This window comes from Eleutherodactylus coqui, chromosome 1 (genome assembly GCF_035609145.1).
Source record: "Eleutherodactylus coqui strain aEleCoq1 chromosome 1, aEleCoq1.hap1, whole genome shotgun sequence".
Taxonomy (NCBI): domain Eukaryota; kingdom Metazoa; phylum Chordata; class Amphibia; order Anura; family Eleutherodactylidae; genus Eleutherodactylus; species Eleutherodactylus coqui.
Window position 1 is genome coordinate 4,583,001 of NC_089837.1, and position 24,810 is coordinate 4,607,810.

General features: G+C 56.0%; 1 protein-coding gene across 2 annotated transcripts in view; it reads left to right on the forward strand.

Moving 5' to 3' along the window:
• The window catches only part of SNX17 (sorting nexin 17), a 79,417-nt gene extending 56,105 nt beyond the window's left edge, over positions 1-23,312 (forward strand). For both annotated transcript variants that reach the window (XM_066594329.1, XM_066594330.1), the window contains exons 9-16: positions 12,040-12,109; positions 14,886-14,978; positions 15,097-15,300; positions 19,958-20,074; positions 20,372-20,449; positions 21,977-22,051; positions 22,220-22,261; positions 22,461-23,312. In XM_066594329.1, coding sequence (XP_066450426.1) covers positions 12,040-12,109; positions 14,886-14,978; positions 15,097-15,300; positions 19,958-20,074; positions 20,372-20,449; positions 21,977-22,051; positions 22,220-22,261; positions 22,461-22,580 — 799 coding nt within the window. In that variant the 3' untranslated portion in view covers positions 22,581-23,312. The remainder of the gene's footprint in view (positions 1-12,039; positions 12,110-14,885; positions 14,979-15,096; positions 15,301-19,957; positions 20,075-20,371; positions 20,450-21,976; positions 22,052-22,219; positions 22,262-22,460) is intronic.
• The last annotated feature ends 1,498 nt before the right edge of the window (positions 23,313-24,810 follow it).

Below are 24,810 nucleotides of genomic sequence, written 5' to 3' on the forward strand. Positions count from 1 at the left end.
GAGATAGGGGGGACACGAGAGAGATTACAGTCTAGGGGAAGGAGCGAGGGGGGACACGAGAGAGCTTACAGTCTAGGGGAAGGAGCGAGGGGGGACACGAGAGAGCTTACAGTCTAGGAGGAGAAGATGGGGGGACACGAGAGCTTACAGTCTAGGGGAAGGAGTTAGGGGGGACACGAGAGCTTTACAGTCTAGGAGAAGGAGCGAGGGGGACACACGAGAGAGCTTACAGTCTAGGAGGAGGAGATGGGGGGGACACGAGAGAGCTTACAGTCTAGGGGAAGGAGTTAGGGGGGACACGAGAGCTTTACAGTCTAGGAGAAGGAGCGAGGGGGGACACGAGAGAGCTTACAGTCTAGGAGGAGGAGATGGGGGGGACGGACACGAGAGAGCTTACATTCTAGGAGGAGGAGATAGGGGGGGACACGAGAGAGCTTACAGTCTAGGAGGAGGAGATAGGGGGGGACACGAGAGAGCTTACAGTCTAGGAGGAGGAGATAGGGGGGGACACGAGAGGGCTTACAGTCTAGGAGGAGGAGATGGGGGGACACGAGAGAGCTTACAGTCTAGCAGGAGGAGATGGGGGGACACGAGAGAGGTTACAGTCTAGGAGGAGGAGATGAGGGGACACGAGAGAGCTTACAGTCTAGGAGGAGGAGATGGGGGGGTACACGAGAGAGCTTACAGTCTAGGAGGAGGAGATGGGGGGGGACACGAGAGAGCTTACAGTCTAGAAGGAGGAGATGGGGGGACACGAGAGAGCTTACAGTCTAGGGGAAGGAGCGAGGGGGGACACGAGAGAGCTTACAGTCTAGGAGGAGAAGATGGGGGGACACGAGAGCTTACAGTCTAGGGGAAGGAGTTAGGGGGGACACGAGAGCTTTACAGTCTAGGAGAAGGAGCGAGGGGGACACACGAGAGAGCTTACAGTCTAGGAGGAGGAGATGGGGGGGACACGAGAGAGCTTACAGTCTAGGGGAAGGAGTTAGGGGGGACACGAGAGCTTTACAGTCTAGGAGAAGGAGCGAGGGGGGACACGAGAGAGCTTACAGTCTAGGAGGAGGAGATGGGGGGGACGGACACGAGAGAGCTTACATTCTAGGAGGAGGAGATAGGGGGGGACACGAGAGAGCTTACAGTCTAGGAGGAGGAGATAGGGGGGGACACGAGAGAGCTTACAGTCTAGGAGGAGGAGATAGGGGGGGACACGAGAGGGCTTACAGTCTAGGAGGAGGAGATGGGGGGACACGAGAGAGCTTACAGTCTAGCAGGAGGAGATGGGGGGACACGAGAGAGGTTACAGTCTAGGAGGAGGAGATGAGGGGACACGAGAGAGGTTACAGTCTAGGAGGAGGAGATGGGGGGGTACACGAGAGAGCTTACAGTCTAGGAGGAGGAGATGGGGGGGGGACACGAGAGAGCTTACAGTCTAGAAGGAGGAGATGGGGGGACACGAGAGAGCTTACAGTCTAGGAGGAGATGGGGGACACGAGAGAGCTTACAGTCTAAGAGGAGGAGATAGGGGGGGCACGAGCTTAGGCTTGGAGGAGGAGACGGGGAGGACACAAGAGAACTTAGTCTAGGAGGAGAAGATGGGGGGACACGAGAGCTTACAGTCTAGGAGGAGGAGATGGGGGGGGGGGACACGAGAGAGCTTACATTCTAGGAGGAGGAGATAGGGGGGGACACGAGAGAGCTTACAGTCTAGGAGGAGGAGATAGGGGGGGGACACGAGAGAGCTTACAGTCTAGGAGGAGGAGATGGGGGGACACGAGAGAGCTTACAGTCCAGGAGGAGGAGATGGGGGGGGGGGACACGAGAGAGCTTACAGTCTAGGAGGAGGAGATGGGGGGGGGACACGAGAGAGCTTACAGTCTTGGAGGAGGAGATAGGGGGGCACGAGAGAGCTTACAATCTAGGAGGAGAAGATGGGGGGGGGGGGGACAGAGAGAGTCTACAGTCTAGGGGAAGGAAATAGGGGGGGGGGGGCACGAGAGAGCCTACAGTCTAGGGGAAGGAGTTTGGGGTTGACACAAGAGAGCTTTACAGTCTAGGAGAAGGAGCGAGGGGGGACACGAGAGAGCTTACAGTCTAGGCGGAGAAGATGGGGGCACACGAGAGAGCTTACATTCTAGGAGGAGGAGATGGGGGATATGAGAGAGCTTACAGTCTAGGAGGAGGAGATGGGGGGGACACGAGAGAGCTTACAGTCTAGGAGGAGGAGATGGGGGGACACGAGAGAGCTTACAGTCTAGGAGGAGAAGATGGGGGGACACGAGAGAGCTTACAGTCTAGGAGGAGGAGATGGGGGGGACACGAGAGAGCTTACAGTCTAGGAGGAGGAGATGGGGGGACACGAGAGAGCTTACAGTCTAGGAGGAGAAGATGGGGGGGACACGAGAGAGCTTACAGTCTAGGAGGAGAAGATGGGGGGGACACGAGAGAGCTTACATTCTAGGAGGAGGAGATAGGGGGGGATACGAGAGACCTTACAGTCTAGGAGGAGGAGATAGGGGGGACACGAGAGAGCTTACAATCTAGGAGGAGAAGATGGGAGGGACAGAGAGAGCCTACAGTCTAGGGAAAGGAGATAGGGGGGACACGAGAGAGATTACAGTCTAGGGGAAGGAGTTAGGGGGGACACGAGAGCTTTACAGTCTAGGGGAAGGAGCGAGGGGGGACACGAGAGCTTTACAGTCTAGCAGAAGGAGCGAGGGGGGACACGAGAGAGCATACAGTCTAGGAGGAGGAGATGGGGGGGACAAGAGAGAACTTACAGTCTAGGAGGAGGAGATGGGGGACACGAGAGAGCTTACAGTCTAGGAGGAGAAGATGGGGGGACACGAGAGAGCTTACAGTCTAGGAGGAGGAGATAGGGGGGGCACGAGAGAGCTTACAGTCTAGGGGAAGGAGCGAGGGGGGACACGAGAGAGCTTACAGTCTAGGGGAAGGAGCGAGGGGGGACACGAGAGAGCTTACAGTCTAGGAGGAGAAGATGGGGGGACACAAGAGAGCTTACAGTCTAGGGGAAGGAGTTAGGGGGGACACGAGAGCTTTACAGTCTAGGAGAAGGAGCGAGGGGGACACACGAGAGAGCTTACAGTCTAGGAGGAGGAGATGGGGGGGACACGAGAGAGCTTACAGTCTAGGGGAAGGAGTTAGGGGGGACACGAGAGCTTTACAGTCTAAGAGAAGGAGCGAGGGGGGACACGAGAGAGCTTACAGTCTAGGAGGAGGAGATGGGGGGGGGGGACACGAGAGAGCTTACATTCTAGGAGGAGGAGATAGGGGGGGACACGAGAGAGCTTACAGTCTAGCAGGAGGAGATGGGGGGACACGAGAGAGGTTACAGTCTAGGAGGAGGAGATGGGGGGACATGAGAGAGCTTACAGTCTAGGGGGGACACGAGCGTAGTCTAGGAGGAGGAGAAAAGGGGGGACACGAGCTTAGTCTAGGAGGAGGAGAAAAGGGGGGACACGAGCTTAGTCTAGGAGGAGGAGAAAAGGGGGGACACGAGCTTAGTCTAGGAGGAGGAGACGGGAGGGGACACGAGAGCTTACAGTCTAGGAGGAGGAGATGAGGGGACACACGAGAGCTTACAGTCTAGGAGGAGGAGATGAGGGGACACGAGAGAGCTTACAGTCTAGGAGGAGGAGATGGGGGGTACACGAGAGAGCTTACAGTCTAGGAGGAGGAGATGGGGGGGGGACACGAGAGCTTACAGTCTAGAAGGAGGAGATGGGGGGGACGCGAGAGAGCTTACAGTCTAGGAGGAGGTGATAGGGGGGGCACGAGCTTAGGCTTGGAGGAGGAGACGGGGAGGACACGAGAGAACTTAGTCTAGGAGGAGAAGATGGGGGGACACGAGAGCTTACAGTCTAGGAGGAGGAGATGGGGGGGGGACACGAGAGAGCTTACATTCTAGGAGGAGGAGATAGGGGGGGACACGAGAGAGCTTGCATTCTAGGAGGAGGAGATAGGGGGGGAAACGAGAGAGCTTACAGTCTAGGAGGAGGAGAAAAGGGGGGACACGAGCTTAGTCTAGGAGGAGGAGAAAAGGGGGGACACGAGCTTAGTCTAGGAGGAGGAGATAGGGGGGGACACGAGAGAGCTTACAGTCTAGGAGGAGGAGATGGGGGGGACACGAGAGAGCTTACAGTCTAGGAGGAGGAGAAAAGGGGGGACACGAGCTTAGTCTAGGAGGAGGAGAAAAGGGGGGACACGAGCTTAGTCTAGGAGGAGGAGATGGGGGGGACACAAGAGCTTACAGTCTAGGAGGAGGAGATGAGGGGACACACGAGAGAGCTTACAGTCTAGGAGGAGGAGATGGGGGGGGACACCAGAGAGCTTACAGTCTAGGAGGAGGAGATGGGGGGAACACCAGAGAGCTTACAGTCTAGGAGGAGGAGATGGGGGGGACACGAGAGAGCTTACAGTCTAGGGGAAGGAGTTAGGGGGGACACGAGAGCTTTACAGTCTAGGAGAAGGAGCGAGGGGGGACACGAGAGAGCTTACAGTCTAGGAGGAGGAGATGGGGGGGACGGACACGAGAGAGCTTACATTCTAGGAGGAGGAGATAGGGGGGGACACGAGAGAGCTTACAGTCTAGGAGGAGGAGATAGGGGGGGACACGAGAGAGCTTACAGTCTAGGAGGAGGAGATAGGGGGGGACACGAGAGGGCTTACAGTCTAGGAGGAGGAGATGGGGGGACACGAGAGAGCTTACAGTCTAGCAGGAGGAGATGGGGGGACACGAGAGAGGTTACAGTCTAGGAGGAGGAGATGAGGGGACACGAGAGAGCTTACAGTCTAGGAGGAGGAGATGGGGGGGTACACGAGAGAGCTTACAGTCTAGGAGGAGGAGATGGGGGGGGACACGAGAGAGCTTACAGTCTAGAAGGAGGAGATGGGGGGACACGAGAGAGCTTACAGTCTAGGGGAAGGAGCGAGGGGGGACACGAGAGAGCTTACAGTCTAGGAGGAGAAGATGGGGGGACACGAGAGCTTACAGTCTAGGGGAAGGAGTTAGGGGGGACACGAGAGCTTTACAGTCTAGGAGAAGGAGCGAGGGGGACACACGAGAGAGCTTACAGTCTAGGAGGAGGAGATGGGGGGGACACGAGAGAGCTTACAGTCTAGGGGAAGGAGTTAGGGGGGACACGAGAGCTTTACAGTCTAGGAGAAGGAGCGAGGGGGGACACGAGAGAGCTTACAGTCTAGGAGGAGGAGATGGGGGGACGGACACGAGAGAGCTTACATTCTAGGAGGAGGAGATAGGGGGGGACACGAGAGAGCTTACAGTCTAGGAGGAGGAGATAGGGGGGGACACGAGAGAGCTTACAGTCTAGGAGGAGGAGATAGGGGGGGACACGAGAGGGCTTACAGTCTAGGAGGAGGAGATGGGGGGACACGAGAGAGCTTACAGTCTAGCAGGAGGAGATGGGGGGACACGAGAGAGGTTACAGTCTAGGAGGAGGAGATGAGGGGACACGAGAGAGGTTACAGTCTAGGAGGAGGAGATGGGGGGGTACACGAGAGAGCTTACAGTCTAGGAGGAGGAGATGGGGGGGGGACACGAGAGAGCTTACAGTCTAGAAGGAGGAGATGGGGGGACACGAGAGAGCTTACAGTCTAGGAGGAGATGGGGGACACGAGAGAGCTTACAGTCTAAGAGGAGGAGATAGGGGGGGCACGAGCTTAGGCTTGGAGGAGGAGACGGGGAGGACACAAGAGAACTTAGTCTAGGAGGAGAAGATGGGGGGACACGAGAGCTTACAGTCTAGGAGGAGGAGATGGGGGGGGGGGGACACGAGAGAGCTTACATTCTAGGAGGAGGAGATAGGGGGGGACACGAGAGAGCTTACAGTCTAGGAGGAGGAGATAGGGGGGGGACACGAGAGAGCTTACAGTCTAGGAGGAGGAGATGGGGGGACACGAGAGAGCTTACAGTCCAGGAGGAGGAGATGGGGGGGGGGGACACGAGAGAGCTTACAGTCTAGGAGGAGGAGATGGGGGGGGGACACGAGAGAGCTTACAGTCTTGGAGGAGGAGATAGGGGGGCACGAGAGAGCTTACAATCTAGGAGGAGAAGATGGGGGGGGGGGGGACAGAGAGAGTCTACAGTCTAGGGGAAGGAAATAGGGGGGGGGGGGCACGAGAGAGCCTACAGTCTAGGGGAAGGAGTTTGGGGTTGACACAAGAGAGCTTTACAGTCTAGGAGAAGGAGCGAGGGGGGACACGAGAGAGCTTACAGTCTAGGCGGAGAAGATGGGGGCACACGAGAGAGCTTACATTCTAGGAGGAGGAGATGGGGGATATGAGAGAGCTTACAGTCTAGGAGGAGGAGATGGGGGGGACACGAGAGAGCTTACAGTCTAGGAGGAGGAGATGGGGGGACACGAGAGAGCTTACAGTCTAGGAGGAGAAGATGGGGGGACACGAGAGAGCTTACAGTCTAGGAGGAGGAGATGGGGGGGACACGAGAGAGCTTACAGTCTAGGAGGAGGAGATGGGGGGACACGAGAGAGCTTACAGTCTAGGAGGAGAAGATGGGGGGGACACGAGAGAGCTTACAGTCTAGGAGGAGAAGATGGGGGGGACACGAGAGAGCTTACATTCTAGGAGGAGGAGATAGGGGGGGATACGAGAGACCTTACAGTCTAGGAGGAGGAGATAGGGGGGACACGAGAGAGCTTACAATCTAGGAGGAGAAGATGGGAGGGACAGAGAGAGCCTACAGTCTAGGGAAAGGAGATAGGGGGGACACGAGAGAGATTACAGTCTAGGGGAAGGAGTTAGGGGGGACACGAGAGCTTTACAGTCTAGGGGAAGGAGCGAGGGGGGACACGAGAGCTTTACAGTCTAGCAGAAGGAGCGAGGGGGGACACGAGAGAGCATACAGTCTAGGAGGAGGAGATGGGGGGGACAAGAGAGAACTTACAGTCTAGGAGGAGGAGATGGGGGACACGAGAGAGCTTACAGTCTAGGAGGAGAAGATGGGGGGACACGAGAGAGCTTACAGTCTAGGAGGAGGAGATAGGGGGGGCACGAGAGAGCTTACAGTCTAGGGGAAGGAGCGAGGGGGGACACGAGAGAGCTTACAGTCTAGGGGAAGGAGCGAGGGGGGACACGAGAGAGCTTACAGTCTAGGAGGAGAAGATGGGGGGACACAAGAGAGCTTACAGTCTAGGGGAAGGAGTTAGGGGGGACACGAGAGCTTTACAGTCTAGGAGAAGGAGCGAGGGGGACACACGAGAGAGCTTACAGTCTAGGAGGAGGAGATGGGGGGGACACGAGAGAGCTTACAGTCTAGGGGAAGGAGTTAGGGGGGACACGAGAGCTTTACAGTCTAAGAGAAGGAGCGAGGGGGGACACGAGAGAGCTTACAGTCTAGGAGGAGGAGATGGGGGGGGGGGACACGAGAGAGCTTACATTCTAGGAGGAGGAGATAGGGGGGGACACGAGAGAGCTTACAGTCTAGCAGGAGGAGATGGGGGGACACGAGAGAGGTTACAGTCTAGGAGGAGGAGATGGGGGGACATGAGAGAGCTTACAGTCTAGGGGGGACACGAGCGTAGTCTAGGAGGAGGAGAAAAGGGGGGACACGAGCTTAGTCTAGGAGGAGGAGAAAAGGGGGGACACGAGCTTAGTCTAGGAGGAGGAGAAAAGGGGGACACGAGCTTAGTCTAGGAGGAGGAGACGGGAGGGGACACGAGAGCTTACAGTCTAGGAGGAGGAGATGAGGGGACACACGAGAGCTTACAGTCTAGGAGGAGGAGATGAGGGGACACGAGAGAGCTTACAGTCTAGGAGGAGGAGATGGGGGGTACACGAGAGAGCTTACAGTCTAGGAGGAGGAGATGGGGGGGACACGAGAGCTTACAGTCTAGAAGGAGGAGATGGGGGGGACGCGAGAGAGCTTACAGTCTAGGAGGAGGTGATAGGGGGGGCACGAGCTTAGGCTTGGAGGAGGAGACGGGGAGGACACGAGAGAACTTAGTCTAGGAGGAGAAGATGGGGGGACACGAGAGCTTACAGTCTAGGAGGAGGAGATGGGGGGGGGACACGAGAGAGCTTACATTCTAGGAGGAGGAGATAGGGGGGGACACGAGAGAGCTTGCATTCTAGGAGGAGGAGATAGGGGGGGAAACGAGAGAGCTTACAGTCTAGGAGGAGGAGAAAAGGGGGGACACGAGCTTAGTCTAGGAGGAGGAGAAAAGGGGGGACACGAGCTTAGTCTAGGAGGAGGAGATAGGGGGGGACACGAGAGAGCTTACAGTCTAGGAGGAGGAGATGGGGGGGACACGAGAGAGCTTACAGTCTAGGAGGAGGAGAAAAGGGGGGACACGAGCTTAGTCTAGGAGGAGGAGAAAAGGGGGGACACGAGCTTAGTCTAGGAGGAGGAGATGGGGGGGACACAAGAGCTTACAGTCTAGGAGGAGGAGATGAGGGGACACACGAGAGAGCTTACAGTCTAGGAGGAGGAGATGGGGGGGGACACCAGAGAGCTTACAGTCTAGGAGGAGGAGATGGGGGGAACACCAGAGAGCTTACAGTCTAGGAGGAGGAGATGGGGGGAACACCAGAGAGCTTACAGTCTAGGAGGAGGAGATGGGGGGAACACCAGAGAGCTTACAGTCTAGGAGGAGGAGATGGGGGGACATGAGAGAGCTTACAGTCTAGGAGGAGGAGAAAAGGGGGGACACGAGCTTAGTCTAGGAGGAGGAGAAAAGGGGGGACACGAGCTTAGTCTAGGAGGAGGAGATGGGGGGGACACAAGAGCTTACAGTCTAGGAGGAGGAGATGAGGGGACACACGAGAGCTTACAGTCTAGGAGGAGGAGATGAGGGGACACACGAGAAAGCTTACAGTCTAGGAGGAGGAGATGGGGGGGATACGAGAGAGCTTACAGTCTAGGGGAGGAGATGGGGGGGACACGAGAGAGCTTACAGTCTAGGAGGAGGAGATAGGGGGGGACAGGAGAGAGCTTACAGTCTAGGAGGAGGAGATGGGGGGGACACGAGAGAGCTTACAGTCTAGGAGGAGGAGAAAAAGGGGGGACACGAGCTTAGTCTAGGAGGAGGAGATGGGGGGGACACGAGAGCTTACAGTCTAGGAGGAGGAGATGGGGGGGGACACGAGAGCTTACAGTCTAGGAGGAGGAGATGAGGGGACACACGAGAGAGCTTACAGTCTAGGAGGAGGAGATGGGGGGGACACGAGAGAGCTTACAGTCTAGGAGGAGGAGACGGGGGGACACGAGAGAGCTTACAGTCTAGGAGGAGGAGAAAAGGGGGGACACGAGCTTAGTCTAGGAGGAGGAGAAAAGGGGGGACACGAGCTTAGTCTAGGAGGAGGAGATGGGGGGGACACGAGAGCTTACAGTCTAGGAGGAGGAGATGGGGGGGGGGACACGAGAGCTTACAGTCTAGGAGGAGGAGATGAGGGGACACACGAGAGAGCTTACAGTCTAGGAGGAGGAGATGGGGGGGACACGAGAGAGCTTACAGTCTAGGAGGAGGAGATGGGGGACACGAGAGAGCTTACAGTCTAGGAGGAGGAGATAGGGGGGGTACGAGCTTAGGCTAGGAGGAGGAGATGAGGGGACACACGAGAGCTTACAGTCTAGGAGGAGGAGATGGGGGACACGAGAGAGCTTACAGTCTAGGAGGAGGAGATGGGGGGGGACACGAGAGAGCTTACAGTCTAGGAGGAGGAGATAGGGGGGACACGAGAGCCTACAGTCTAGGAGGAGGAGATGGGGGGGGGGGGGGGGACACAAGAGCTTACAGTCTAGGAGGACGAGATAGGGGGGACATGAGAGAGCCTACAGTCTAGGGGAAGGAGTTAGGGGGGACATGACAGAGCTTACAGTCTAGGAGGGGGAGATAGGGGGGGGCATGAAAGTTTGTACTGTAAGCTGTAGGGGCCGCACACCAGCTGCTATCTGTATGTACAGATATGGGCTGTAATGGGGTGTACAGCGGCTACTAATGGAGAATATAGAAGAGGGGCCACTGGAGAAGAGTTGGATTAGGAGAGGTAATCTGCCTCCCTATAGAGATGTGTTTTAGGTCTCGTTTAAAATTGATGGTTTTTGTAATAACCTCATTGTCTGGGGAAGCGCAGTCCGGGGGACAGGTGCAGCGCGGGAGAAGTCTTGGAGGTGGGGGTCTGGATTATGGGGGATGCTTTCTGATGTCATTAAGAGAGCGTTGGAAGGGGGGTTGCCAGGAGATAGATTGAGGGTGGTCAGCACTGCGGAGAGCGTGAGGCAGACCAAGAGGTGATAGAGGGCGGTCAGCGCTGCGGAGAGCATAGGGCAGACGGAGAGGTGATTGAGGGTGGTCAGCACTGCGGAGAGCGTGAGGCAGACGGAGAGGTGATAGAGGGCGGTCAGCGCTGTGGAGAGCATAGGGCAGACGGAGAGGTGATAGAGGGCGGTCAGCACTGTGGAGAGCATGAGGCAGACGGAGAGGTGATAGAGGGCGGTCAGCACTGCGGAGAGCATGAGGCAGACAGAGAGGTGATAGAGGGCGGTCAGCGCTGCGGAGAGCGTGAGGCAGACGGAGAGGTGATAGAGGGCGGTCAGCACTGCGGAGAGGGTGAGGCAGACAGAGAGGTGATAGAGGGCGGTCAGCGCTGTGGAGAGCGTGAGGCAGACGGAGAGGTGATAGAGGGCGGTCAGCGCTGTGGAGAGCGTGAGGCAGACAAAGAGGTGATTGAGGGTGGTCAGCACTGCGGAGAGCATAGGGCAGACGGAGAGGTGATAGAGGGCAGTCAGCGCTGCGGAGAGCGTGAGGCAGACGGAGAGGTGATAGAGGGCGGTCAGCGCTGCGGAGAGCATGAGGCAGACGGAGAGGTGATAGAGGGCGGTCAGCACTGCGGAGAGGGTGAGGCAGACAGAGAGGTGATAGAGGGCGGTCAGCGCTGCGGAGAGCGTGAGGCAGACGGAGAGGTGATAGAGGGCGGTCAGCACTGCGGAGAGGGTGAGGCAGACAGAGAGGTGATAGAGGGCGGTCAGCGCTGTGGAGAGCGTGAGGCAGACGGAGAGGTGATAGAGGGCGGTCAGCGCTGTGGAGAGCATGAGGCAGACAGAGAGGTGATAGAGGGTGGTCAGCACTGCGGAGAGCATAGGGCAGACGGAGAGGTGATAGAGGGCGGTCAGCACTGCGGAGAGCGTGAGGCAGACAGAGAGGTGATTGAGGGTGGTCAGCACTGCGGAGAGCATAGGGCAGACGGAGAGGTGATAGAGGGCGGTCAGCACTGCGGAGAGCGTGAGGCAGACAGAGAGGTGATAGAGGGCGGTCAGCGCTGCGGAGAGCGTGAGGCAGACGGAGAGGTGATAGAGGGTGGTCAGCACTGTGGAGAGCATAGGGCAGACGGAGAGGTGATAGAGGGCGGTCAGCGCTGCGGAGAGCGTGAGGCAGACAAAGAGGTGATTGAGGGTGGTCAGCACTGCGGAGAGCATAGGGCAGACGGAGAGGTGATAGAGGGCGGTCAGCGCTGCGGAGAGCGTGAGGCAGACGGAGAGGTGATAGAGGGCGGTCAGCGCTGCGGAGAGCGTGAGGCAGACGGAGAGGTGATAGAGGGCGGTCAGCGCTGCGGAGAGTATAGGGCAGACGGAGAGGTGATAGAGGGCGGTCAGCGCTGCGGAGAGCATGAGGCAGACGGAGAGGTGATAGAGGGCGGTCAGCGCTGCGGAGAGCATGAGGCAGACGGAGAGGTGATAGAGGGCGGTCAGCGCTGTGGAGAGCGTGAGGCAGACAGAGAAGTGATAGAGGGCGGTCAGCACTGCGGAGAGCATAGGGCAGACGGAGAGGTGATAGAGGGCAGTCAGCGCTGCGGAGAGCGTGAGGCAGACGGAGAGGTGATAGAGGGCGGTCAGCACTGCGGAGAGCATAGGGCAGACAGAGAGGTGATAGAGGGCGGTCAGCACTGTGGAGAGTCTTATGGAGCAGAGTGATCCGGAGGAGTTGGTAGGTGTCGTTGATGGATGATTGTCCTCCTTGTCATGTTTGCCGGTTTTCTCTATCGCAGTTACTGGGATTCGTCGTACGATGATGATGTCATGGAGAAGCGGGTGGGCCTGAACCTGCTGTACGCCCAGGTCAGTGACGTCATCTTGTCTCTTCTGCTGGGTTTTGTAGTGCTCTCATGTTGTCCTTGTTCCGGGGGACACATTGATGGGTGTTTTAACCCGTTCCTGTTCTAGCATGTAAACGTATGTCCTGGCTAGGAAGGGGTGTCGCCGAACGTACGTCCTATGGATGGCGCTGGCCCAGAAGCTGAGTCCGCAGCATGAACCGGCTGTGACTGACAGCTCGCCTCATGCTGCAGCAGTGATCGGTGAGAACACAGATCCCCGCTGTTAACCCCTTACATATAGTAATCGGTACTGATCGTGGCATGTAGCCGGCTCACAGAGGTCATTGGCCTTCCACCATGTAATCTGGAGGGCTGATGGGTGGCCATGGCCTGTGACAGCTATGAGAAGCGATAATGCACTGCAGTACAGAAGGCCTGCAGCATACGGTCGGTGCGATCAGAGGTGCCTACAGGGACATAAAGCAAGAGAAGCCAAATGATCTGTGCGCACGCTCACCTCTTTGTTGTTGCCGCATCCATCACGACCGGCACAAGGAGCGGAGCGTTCATCCTGAATGGCGAATACTGCTAAAGGGGGGGGGAGCCAAAATGTTCTTGTTTTTCTGTCCCTCTCCCCTCCATGCCCCCCAAGATGGTACCAGTAACACCTACAGCTCCTCACAAGATGCGAGATCCTCACTGCAGCGATGCGAAAGGGGGAAGCGATGTACAAAAAGGGGTTTTATCGCGCAAAAGTGGGAAAACCTAAAGAAAAATGATTGTCGTCATGGCGACGCAGAAAAAACGGATCGCGTCATTATGCAGGGGAACGCTGTGAAGAAGCCCCCAAAACAGGCAGGACTGATGGTCCCCTCCCGGCCCATCAAAGTAATTACTAACCGTTATACAGTCCGTTATATGGACCCAAGGGATGGAACCCGTATAATCTACGGACCCCCTCACCGAGACATCCCCCAGCCGGGCGCGAGGACAACATGGTTCTAGAGGTGACACGTGCCCCTCCTTGTTAGTATGAGGGGCCGCTGGGGGTCTCCGCTCACATGTATCTAGAGGTGACACTTGCCCCTCCTTGTTAGTATGGGGGGCCGCAGCCGCTGGGGGTCTCCGCTCACATGTATCTAGAGGTGACACGTGCCCCTCCTTGTTAGTATGGGGGGCCGCAGCTGCTGGGGGTCTCAGCTCACATGTATCTAGAGGTGACACTTGCCCCTCCTTGTTAGTATGGGGGGCCGCAGCTGCTGGGGGTCTCCGCTCACATGTATCTAGAGGTGACACTTGCCCTTCCTTGTTAGTATGGGGGGCCGCAGCTGCTGGGGGTCTCCGCTCACATGTATCTAGAGGTGACACTTGCCCCTCCTTGTTAGTATGGGGGGCCGCAGCTGCTGGGGGTCTCCGCTCACATGTATCTAGAGGTGACACTTGCCCCTCCTTGTTAGTATGGGGGGCCGCAGCTGCTGGGGGTCTCCGCTCACATGTATCTAGAGGTGACACTTGCCCCTCCTTGTTAGTATGGGGGGCCGCAGCTGCTGGGGGTCTCCGCTCACATGTATCTAGAGGTGACACTTGCCCTTCCTTGTTAGTATGGGGGGCCGCAGCTGCTGGGGGTCTCCGCTCACATGTATCTAGAGGTGACACTTGCCCCTCCTTGTTAGTATGGGGGGCCGCAGCTGCTGGGGGTCTCCGCTCACATGTATCTAGAGGTGACACTTGCCCCTCCTTGTTAGTATGGGGGGCCGCAGCTGCTGGGGGTCTCCGCTCACATGTATCTAGAGGTGACACTTGCCCCTCCTTGTTAGTATGGGGGGCCGCAGCTGCTGGGGTTCTCCACTCCCATGTATCTAGAGGTGACACTTGCCCTTCCTTGTTAGTATGGGGGGCCGCAGCTGCTGGGGGTCTCCGCTCACATGTATCTAGAGGTGACACTTGCCCTTCCTTGTTAGTATGAGGGGCCGCTGGGGGTCTCCGCTCACATGTATCTAGAGGTGACACGTGCCCCTCCTTGTTAGTATGAGGGGCCGCTGGGGGTCTCCGCTCACATGTATCTAGAGGTGACACTTGCCCCTCCTTGTTAGTATGGGGGGCCGCAGCCGCTGGGGGTCTCCGCTCACATGTATCTAGAGGTGACACTTGCCCCTCCTTGTTAGTATGGGGGGCCGCAGCTGCTGGGGTTCTCCGCTCCCATGTATCTAGAGGTGACACTTGCCCCTCCTTGTTAGTATGGGGGGCCGCAGCTGCTGGGGGTCTCCGCTCATATGTATCTAGAGGTGACACTTGCCCCTCCTTGTTAGTATGGGGGGCCGCAGCTGCTGGGGGTCTCCGCTCACATGTATCTAGAGGTGACACTTGCCCTTCCTTGTTAGTATGGGGGGCCGCAGCTGCTGGGCGTCTCCGCTCACATGTATCTAGAGGTGACACTTGCCCCTCCTTGTTAGTATGGGGGGCCGCAGCTGCTGGGGGTCTCCGCTCACATGTATCTAGAGGTGACACTTGCCCCTCCTTGTTAGTATGGGGGGCCGCAGCTGCTGGGGGTCTCCGCTCACATGTATCTAGAGGTGACACTTGCCCCTCCTTGTTAGTATGGGGGGCCGCAGCTGCTGGGGGTCTCCGCTCACATGTATCTAGAGGTGACACTTGCCCCTCTTTGTTAGTATGGGGGGGCCGCAGCTGCTGGGGGTCTCCGCTCACATGTATCTAGAGGTGACACTTGCCCCTCTTTGTTAGTATGGGGGGCCGCAGCTGCTGGGGGTCTCCGCTGACATCTCCATGCTTTCCATCAGACCTTCAGCGACATTGAGCGCGGTTGGGTGCAAGTCAACAAGGAACAACTGCGGCAACTCAAGTCTCTGCAGGAGAAAGACTCTAAGAAAGAGGTAAGTCGCTCGTCCACACGGCGGGCTGTCCAGCACCCAGGGCCCTAATGTGTGGGGTTCACATACTTCTGGCGGTTTATGATGCAGCGACGCTGACAGGAGGTGTTATCTCATGCAGTTCATCCAGCTGGCGCAGACGCTGAAGTATTATGGGTACCTGAAGTTTGAGCCGTGTATCACAGACTTCCCGGAGAAGGGCTGCCAGGTGATCGTCAGCGCCGGCAATAACGAGCTCAACTTCCAGGTGAAGCTGCCTAACGAGCAGATGAAGGAGGGGAGCTTCAAGGTGACGCGGATGAGGTGCTGGCGCGTCACCTCCTCGGTAAGTGTCCGGCCGCTCTACGCAGGGTGCAGCCGGTGACTGACGGCTCACGCACGATTTTGGGCTCCGTATTTCCTCTTCGGGTTGATTCTGTCGGTCTCTGAGACTGTAAGACCCCACCACCCCGCAAGGACAAATGTCAGTAATGCCTGAGGCTTGTTACTCCTGTCGCCCCCTGCTGCCTTGTAATGTGTATATGTTTTATACATAAGTATTGGACGCAGAAAGCACATTACACTCCAGTGAGTGAGGAGGGCGTCCCTAATGACCCCTGTAGTGTGACATCATCTGTAGTCCACTTCCCTAGTGACCCCTGCAGTGTGACATCATCTGTAGTCCACTTCCCTAGTGACCCCTGTAGTGTGACATCATCTGTAGTCCACTTCCCTTGTGACCCCCTGCAGTGTGACATCCTCTGTAGTCCACTTCCTCCTGTAGTGACCCCTGTAGTGTGACATCATCTGTAGTCCACTTCCCTAGTGACCCCTGCAGTGTGACATCATCTGTAGTCCACTTCCCTAGTGACCCCTGTAGTGTGACATCATCTGTAGTTCACTTCCCTAGTGACCCCTGTAGTGTGACATCATCTGTAGTTCACTTCCCTTGTGACCCCTGCAGTGTGACATCATCTGTAGTCCACTTCCTCCTGTAGTGACCCCTGTAGTGTGACATCATCTGTAGTCCACTTCCCTAGTGACCCCTGCAGTGTGACATCATCTGTAGTCCACTTCCCTAGTGACCCCTGTAGTGTGACATCATCTGTAGTTCACTTCCCTTATGACCCCTGTAGTGTGACATCATCTGTAGTCCACTTCCCTAATGACCCCTGTAGTGTGACATCATCTGTAGTCCACTTCCCTAGTGACCCCTGCAATGTGACATCATTTGTAGTCCACTTCCCTAGTGACCCCTGCAGTGTGACATCATCTGTAGTCCACTTCCCTAGTGACCCCTGCAGTGTGACATCATCTGTAGTCCACTTCCCTAGTGACCCCTGCAGTGTGACATCATCTGTAGTCCACTTCCCTAGTGACCCCTGCAGTGTGACATCATCTGTAGTCCACTTCCCTAGTGACCCCTGTAGTGTGACATCACCTGTAGTCCACTTCCCTTGTGACCTCTGTAGTGTGGCATCCTCTGTAGTCCACTTCCTCCCCTTGTGATCACCTGTAGTCCACTTCCTCCCCTTCAGACCCCCTGCAGAGTGACATCACCTGTAGTCCACTTCCTCCCCTTGTGACCCCTGCAGTGTGACATCACCTGTAGTCCACTTCCTCCCCTTGTGACCCCCTGCAGAGTGACATCACCTGTAGTCCACTTCCTCCCCTTGTGACCCCCTGCAGTGTGACATCCTTTGTAGTCCACTTCCTCCCCTTGTGACCCCCTGCAGAGTGACATCACCTGTAGTCCACTTCCTCCCCTTGTGACCCCCTGCAGTGTGACATCCTCTGTAGTCCACTTCCTCCCCTTGTGACCCCCTGCAGCGTGACATCCTCTGTAGTCCACTTCCTCCTGTAGTGACCCCTGTAGTGTGACATCATCTGTAGTCCACTTCCCTAGTGACCCCTGTAGTGTGACATCATCTGTAGTCCACTTCCCTAGTGACCCCTGCAGTGTGACATCATCTGTAGTCCACTTCCCTAGTGACCCCTGTAGTGTGACATCATCTGTAGTTCACTTCCCTTATGACCCCTGTAGTGTGACATCATCTGTAGTCCACTTCCCTAATGACACCTGTAGTGTGACATCATCTGTAGTCCACTTCCCTAGTGACCCCTGCAATGTGACATCATCTGTAGTCCACTTCCCTAGTGACCCCTGCAGTGTGACATCCTCTGAAGTCCACTTCCTCCCGTAGTGACCCCTGTAGTGACATCATCTGTAGTTCACTTCCCTTATGACCCCTGTAGTGTGACATCTGTAGTCCACTTCCCGTAGTGACCCCTGTAGTGTGACATCATCTGTAGTCCACTTCCCTAGTGACCCCTGCAGTGACATCATCTGTAGTCCACTTCCCTAGTGACCCCTGCAGTGTGACATCATCTGTAGTCCACTTCCCTAGTGACCCCTGTAGTGTGACATCATCTGTAGTCCACTTCCCTTGTGACCTCTGTAGTGTGGCATCACCTGTAGTCCACTTCCTCCCCTTGTGACCCCCTGCAGTGTGACATCACCTGTAGTCCACTTCCTCCCCTTGTGACCCCTGCAGTGTGACTTCATCTGTAGTCCACTTCCTCCCCTTGTGACACCTGTAGTGTGACATCACCTGTAGTCCACTTCCTCCCCTTGTGATCACCTGTAGTCCACTTCCTCCCCTTCTGACCCCCTGCAGAGTGACATCACCTGTAGTCCACTTCCTCCCCTTGTGACCCCTGCAGAGTGACATCACCTGTAGTCCACTTCCTCCCCTTGTGACCCCCTGCAGAGTGACATCACCTGTAGTCCACTTCCTCCCCTTGTGACCCCCTGCAGTGTGACATCCCTTGTAGTCCACTTCCTCCCCTTGTGACCCCCTGCAGAGTGACATCACCTGTAGTCCACTTCCTCCCCTTGTGACCCCCTGCAGTGTGACATCCTCTGTAGTCCACTTCCTCCCCTTGTGACCCCCTGCAGTGTGACATCCTCTTTAGTCCACTTCCTTCCCTTGTGACCCCTGCAGAGTGACATCACCTGTAGTCCACTTCCTCCTCTTGTGACCCCCTGCAGTGTGACATCATCTGTAGTCCACTTCCCTAATGACCCCTGTAGTGCACTTGACATCATCTGTAGTCCACTTCCCTTGTGACCCCTGCAGTGTGACATCATCTGTAGTCCACTTCCCTTGTGACCCCTGCAGTGTGACATCCTCTGTAGTCCACTTCCTCCCGTAGTGACCCCTGTAGTGTGACATCATCTGTAGTCCACTTCCCTAATGACCCCTGTAGTGTGACATCATCTGTAGTCCACTTCCCTAGTGACCCCTGTAGTGTGGCATCATCTGTAGTCCACTTCCTCCCCTTGTGACCCCCTGCAGAGTGACATCATCTGTAGTCCACTTCCTCCCCTTGTGACCCCTGCAGTGTGACATCACCTGTAGTCCACTTCCTCCCCTTCTGACCCCCTGCAGTGTGACATCACCTGTAGTCCACTTCCTCCCCTTGTGACCCCCTGCAGAGTGACATCACCTGTAGTCCACTTCCTCCCCTTGTGACCCCTGCAGTGTGACATCACCTGTAGTCCATTTCCTCCCCTTGTGACCCCCTGCAGAGTGACATCACCTGTAGTCCACTTCCTCCCCTTGTGACCCCCTGCAGTGTGACATCACCTGTAGTCCACTTCCTCCCCTTGTGACCCCCTGCAGAGTGACATCACCTGTAGTCCACTTCCTCCCCTTGTGACCCCCTGCAGTGTGACATCCTTTGTAGTCCACTTCCTCCCCTTGTGACCCCCTGCAGAGTGACATCACCTGTAGTCCACTTCCTCCCCTTGTGACCCCCTGCAGTGTGACATCACCTGTAGTCCACTTCCTCCCCTTGTGACCCCCTGCAGAGTGACATCACCTGTAGTCCACTTCCTCCCCTTGTGACCCCCTGCAGTGTGACATCCTTTGTAGTCCACTTCCTCCCCTTGTGACCCCCTGCAGAGTGACATCACCTGTAGTCCACTTCCTCCCCTTGTGACCCCCTGCAGTGTAACATCACCTGTAGTCCATTTCCTCCCCTTGTGACCCCCTGCAGAGTGACATCACCTGTAGTCCACTTCCTCCCCTTGTGACCCCCTGCAGAGTGACATCACCTGTAGTCCACTTCCTCCCCTTGTGACCCCCTGCAGAGTGACATCACCTGTAGTCCACTTCCTCCCCTTGTGACCCCCTGCAGAGTGACATCACCTGTAGTCCACTTCCTCCTCTTGTGACCCCCTGCAGAGTGACATCATCTGTAGTCCACTTCCTCCCCTTGTGACCCCCTGCAGTGTGACATCATCTGTAGTCCACTTCCTCCCCTTGTAACCCTTGCACAGTGACATCATCTGCAATCTGAATACAAAGATTGCTATGTGTGATACCTGAGCAGTGACATCATCATTTGTAGTCCATGAATAAGGAGGCTGTATTATGTGATACCCGAACTATGGATGATGTCACTGTTCAACTATCGCACATGGCGACTTCCATATTCAAATTACAGATGATGTCACTGTGCAGGTGTCACATGGGGCAACCTTCTTATACACACACTACAGATAATGTTGCTGTCCATGAACAAGGAGGTTGTCCCAGGTGATACCAGAACAGTTACATTACCTGTAGTTCAGGTATCACATGGCACAAGCTCCTTATTCATAGACTACAGGTGATGTCGCTGAATTAAGTTGTCCCAGGAGATACTGGAGAAATGATGTCATCATCTGTAGTCCATAAGGAAGGAGCTTGTCCCATGTGATGCCTAAATGGTGACGTCACTATCTGCAATCCATGCAGCAGATCCCATGATGTGATGTCTCCTCAGAGATTGGTTGAGATGAATTTACATTGTTTATCACACGGCTAAGCGTATACTAGAAGTTGATATATGTATTGTGCATTGGTGATGTCATGACAATGCGGCCACTATACTGTGGTCACATGTAGACATGATCTGTCCACAAGGTGTCCTCACATGAGACCCTCTCTAAACAGGTCCCGTTCAGCAATGGTACGGGGAGTCCCAACAAGTCCGAGGCGCGGCTGGAGCTGGCCTTCGAGTACCTGATGAGTAAAGACCGTCTGCAGTGGATCACCATCTCCAGCCCGCAGGTGACAATTACACTGATGACATCACGCGGTACACCTTGCCGTGTCTGATGCTCATCAGCTGACAGACTCTTATTGCACTTTAAGGGTTTGTTCCCAAATGTTGCCCTCTTACTTTCTACAAAGGAAGCGGCCGCCACTCAGTGCCGTAACATCCCACTCACTACTTTGGGATTCTCTCTGCTAGTAGTAATGTACTTCTGACTGTAGGGGGGTCTACTGGAGGACCAATCAGTGATCTAGAGTAATCACCGGTCTGTTATTGCCTCTGTCTAACCAGTGTCTATCACCCCACCTCAGGCCATCATGATGAGCATCTGCTTACAGTCAATGGTGGACGAGCTCATGGTCAAGAAATCCGGAGGCAGCATAAAGAAGGTAAAAGGATAGGCGGTCTGTGAGGTAAATGGGAGGCAGGGGCTGAGCGGGGCAGGAGTCTCTGTACAGGGGACAACAGAAGGATCTTATGGGTGGGATATGGGCTGGATGCTAGGTGTGGTCTGTGCCATTAGGGTGGGCTGGATGCTAGGTGTGATCTGTGCTGTGGCAATGGGCTGGATGCTAGGTGTGGTCTGTGCCATTAGGGTGGGCTGGATGCTAGGTGTGGTCTGTGCTATTAGGGTGGCCCGGATGCTAGGTGTGGTCTGTGCTATTAGGGTGGCCCAGATGCTAGGTGTGGTCTGTGCCATTAGGGTGGGCCGGATGCTAGGCGTGGTCTGTGCCATTAGGGTGGGCCGGATGCTAGGCGTGGTCTCTGCCATTAGGGTGGGCCGGATGCTAGGCGTGGTCTCTGCCATTAGGGTGGGCCGGATGCTAGGCGTGGTCTCTGCCATTAGGGTGGGCCGGATGCTAGGCGTGGTCTCTGCCATTAGGGTGGGCCGGATGCTAGGCGTGGTCTCTGCCATTAGGGTGGGCCGGATGCTAGGCGTGGTCTCTGCCATTAGGGTGGGCCGGATGCTAGGCGTGGTCTCTGCCATTAGGGTGGGCCGGATGCTAGGCGTGGTCTCTGCCATTAGGGTGGGCCGGATGCTAGGCGTGGTCTCTGCCATTAGGGTGGGCCGGATGCTAGGCGTGGTCTCTGCCATTAGGGTGGGCCGGATGCTAGGCGTGGTCTCTGCCATTAGGGTGGGCCGGATGCTAGGCGTGGTCTCTGCCATTAAGGTGGGCCGGATGGCTAGGCGTGGTCTCTGCCATTAAGGTGGGCCGGATGGCTAGGCGTGGTCTCTGCCATTAGGGTGGGCCGGATGCTAGGCGTGGTCTCTGCCATTAGGGTGGGCCCGATGCTAGGCGTGGTCTCTGCCATTAGGGTGGGCCCGATGCTAGGTGTGGTCTGTGCTGTGGCGATGGGCTGGATGCTAGGTGTGGACTGGTGTTGTAGGTGGGTTTAGGGGGTAGTTAAGTGTGCTCTGTGGTAGGGTTTGGGTAGGTGTGCTCCGTCATTTGGGTGGCAGTTGTGGTTGGTCCCGTGGGTAGTAAGTATGGTCTGTCCTGGGAGTGGGTTGGGGTGATTTGAGCTGTAGGTGTGGATGGGGTAAGCAGGTGGATTATAAGTGTGGTTAGTCCTGTGGGTGGGGTGTGGTTGTGGTTGGTACTGTGAGTGGTAAGTGTGGTCTATCCTTAGGGTGGATATGCTGTAGGTGTGGTTGCTCCTAGTGGGGGGGGGGGGGTTGTAGTTTGTCCTGTGGTTGGGGTTAGAGGGTGGGTGGTAGTTGTGGTTGATCCTGTGGGTGGGTTCTAAGCGTGGTCTGTCCTGAGGGTAGATGCGCCGTAGGTGTGGTTGATCCTATTGGGTGGGATGGTAGGTGTGGTTGGTCCTGTCGGCAGAGTTAGAGGGTAAGTGCTAGGTGTAGTCCGCACTGTGTGTGTGGGTGTTAGGCTCTGAACTATAAACCTTCCTGTTGACAGATATCACGGAAGAGACAGTCCTGTTTGATGCGACGGTCTGACAGTCAGCAGGCAGTGAAATCACCACCAATGTTGGTGAGAACTGAAATTTAGTCTCTGCATCCTCCCCCCCCCCCCCCCCCCATCTGACTCTTCCGCCTCCCCCCCGCCCCCTGTCTGACTCCTCCGCCGAACCCCCCCGCCCCCTGTCTGACTCCTCCGCCTCCCCCCATAGACCTGACTGTTCCCTTTCTGTGTCCTCAGGATTCTCCGGATGGGAGCAGAGAGCCGATCGTCAAGTTGTCAGTAAGTGTTACTGGCTGGGTGTCCTCGCGGCGCGTTCTGCGTAGTCCTCTGTGCAGCCGCGGTCCGCCCGTTGTACGAGAGTGAAGCCGCCGCCTTTTTAGGCTGGCCACCAGTGAGCTTTATGAGGGATGGTCTGTGGTGGTTGATGGCTGCCATGTTTGTAGTCCTCCTGCTTCACCGCGTCTTCGTTTTCCCGCAGAGTAAGCTCAGCTCCGTCAGTCTCCGTGGAATCAGCAACTCCAGCTCCAACAACGACGTCAGCGCCGAGGACTTTCATGGAAACTACGCCTTCGAGGGCATCGGCGACGACGACTTGTGAAGCGTTGTGTCTCCGTCCAGGAGTTGCCTTTATTGGGACGTTTGCCTCCATCGTGATTGTCGGTGAGGCTTCATCTCAGACAAGGGTCGTTGGAGAGGCGCTCTCCACCAGCAGAATAAAGGGGAGGAGCTCTCCTGCGCCGGGCCCCCGCTACCGACACACTAATACTCATATGTAGCGCTCAGCTTGCACTTATAATTCAGAGATTTGCACAGAGTGGGGGCCAAACCCCAGTATTTCTTAATGAATTTAACCCCTTCCCGCCAGCGCCCTCTGCTGCTCAGTGAATGAATGTTGGATTAGCAATATTCCGTATAGAACACCGTAAGGGTTACTACGTATAGCTACATGCTCACATATCTCATGTAATCGCACTCCCAGTCACGGTGCCAAATTCTGACCAAATGAACTGTAATTAGGAATCTAAGATTAGCGGAGCCGGATCCGCCAGTGCCAATCCCGTAAGGTGTCATAAGCATTTCTACGCCAGCGCCGCTGCAGGAGGCGTGTGCGTTGCCTTGTATGATGGCTCCAGCCACGGACCATATATATATAGAATGTGCTGCCGGTGAATGTCGTCTGCCTCCTGAGCTGCCGTTTTAGGATTAGCTGACCGTGTACATAGACCATGATTGGTGAGGAGATGTCACATGATCAGCCGCTTCTACTTCGCTGTTTACACATCGAGCCAATCGATTATCTTCCAATAATAAATGACCTGTTTACATTAAAGCTGCAGCGTCTGCGCCTCCTTGTGTCCGCCCCGCGGGTACCGCGCCTTGGGAAAGTATTTGCCCCATCCCAATTCCTGTATATTCATCATTCTTGAGTGTTTCGGCTCATCGGATACCGGGCGTACAGGACGAGGGAACGCCAGATGCTCATTTACCGTCCGCAGCCGCACGCAATTAGTAGGCTATAAGAAAGCCGAGGAACTCGGATAGAATCCAAGGACGCCTCACCCGGGTCGGATTCAAACCCACTAAAGTGTAGAAGGAGGCAGTGTCCACCGCAAGAGCTTACAGGTTAAAGACACTTTATTCCATCAGGGTCCATACATAAAGCAGACAGCTGCAGCGTTTCCATCCAGGTGATGAGCGGCGCCTGGTTTTCATCCACCCTGACCAGTCTTCCCTCCCCCAGCATGATGTTCCACCACCAGCCTTCACTGTAGGCATGGTATTGGGCAGGTGATGAGCGGCGCCTGGTTTTCATCCACCCTGACCGGTATCCCCTCCCCCAGCATGATGTTCCACCACCAGGCTTCACTGTAGGGATGGTATTAGTCAGGTGATGAGTGGCGCCTGGTTTCCATCCACTCTGACCATGCTCCTCTCCCCCACCTGATGCTCCACCACCAGGCTTCACTGTAGGGATGGTATTGGGCAGGTGATGAGTGGCGCCTGGTTTCCATCCACTCTGACCATGCGCCTCTCCCCTACCTGATGCTCCACCACCAGGCTTCACTGTAGGGATGGTATTGGGCAGGTGATGAGTGGCGCCTGGTTTCCATCCACCCTAACTGGTCTCCCCTTCCCCAGATGATGCTTCACCACCAGGCTTCCCTGTAGGGATGGTATTGGGCAGGTGATGAGCGGTGCCTGGTTTCCATCCACCCTGACCGGTCTCCCCTCCCCCAGATGATGCTTCACTGTAGGGATGGTATTGGGCAGGTGATGAGTGGCGCCTGGTTTCCATCCAACCTGACCGGTCTTCCCTTCCTCAGTATGATGCTCCACCTCCAGGCTTTACTGGAGGGATGGTATTGGGCTGGTGATGAGCGGTGCCTGGTTTCCATCCAACCTGACCAGTCTCCCCTCCCCCATATGATGCTCCACCACCAGGCTTCACTGTAGGGATGGTATTGGGCAGGTGATGAGCGGCGCCTGGTTTCCTCCAGACAGAAAGCTTAGAGGCCCAAAAGTTCCGTCTTGGTGTCACCAGAGCAGAGAATCTTGTTTCTTGCAGTCTGAGGGTCCTTTAGCTTTTCGGTAACTCCAAGGGGCTTCCATGTGTAATTAACTGGTTTTGACTCTGATATGCATTGTGAGCTGTGAGACTCCAATCAAGGTGTAGAAACATCTAACAGATGATCAAGAAAAACGTGAGGCGACCGGAGCAAAATGTGAGAGCGGAGGGTGTGAATACTTATGGCAAAACAAACCGCTGGTTGTCCTTATGGGTTACTGAGTGCAGAATGATGGGAAACCCACAAGGCCACCACAGGTAA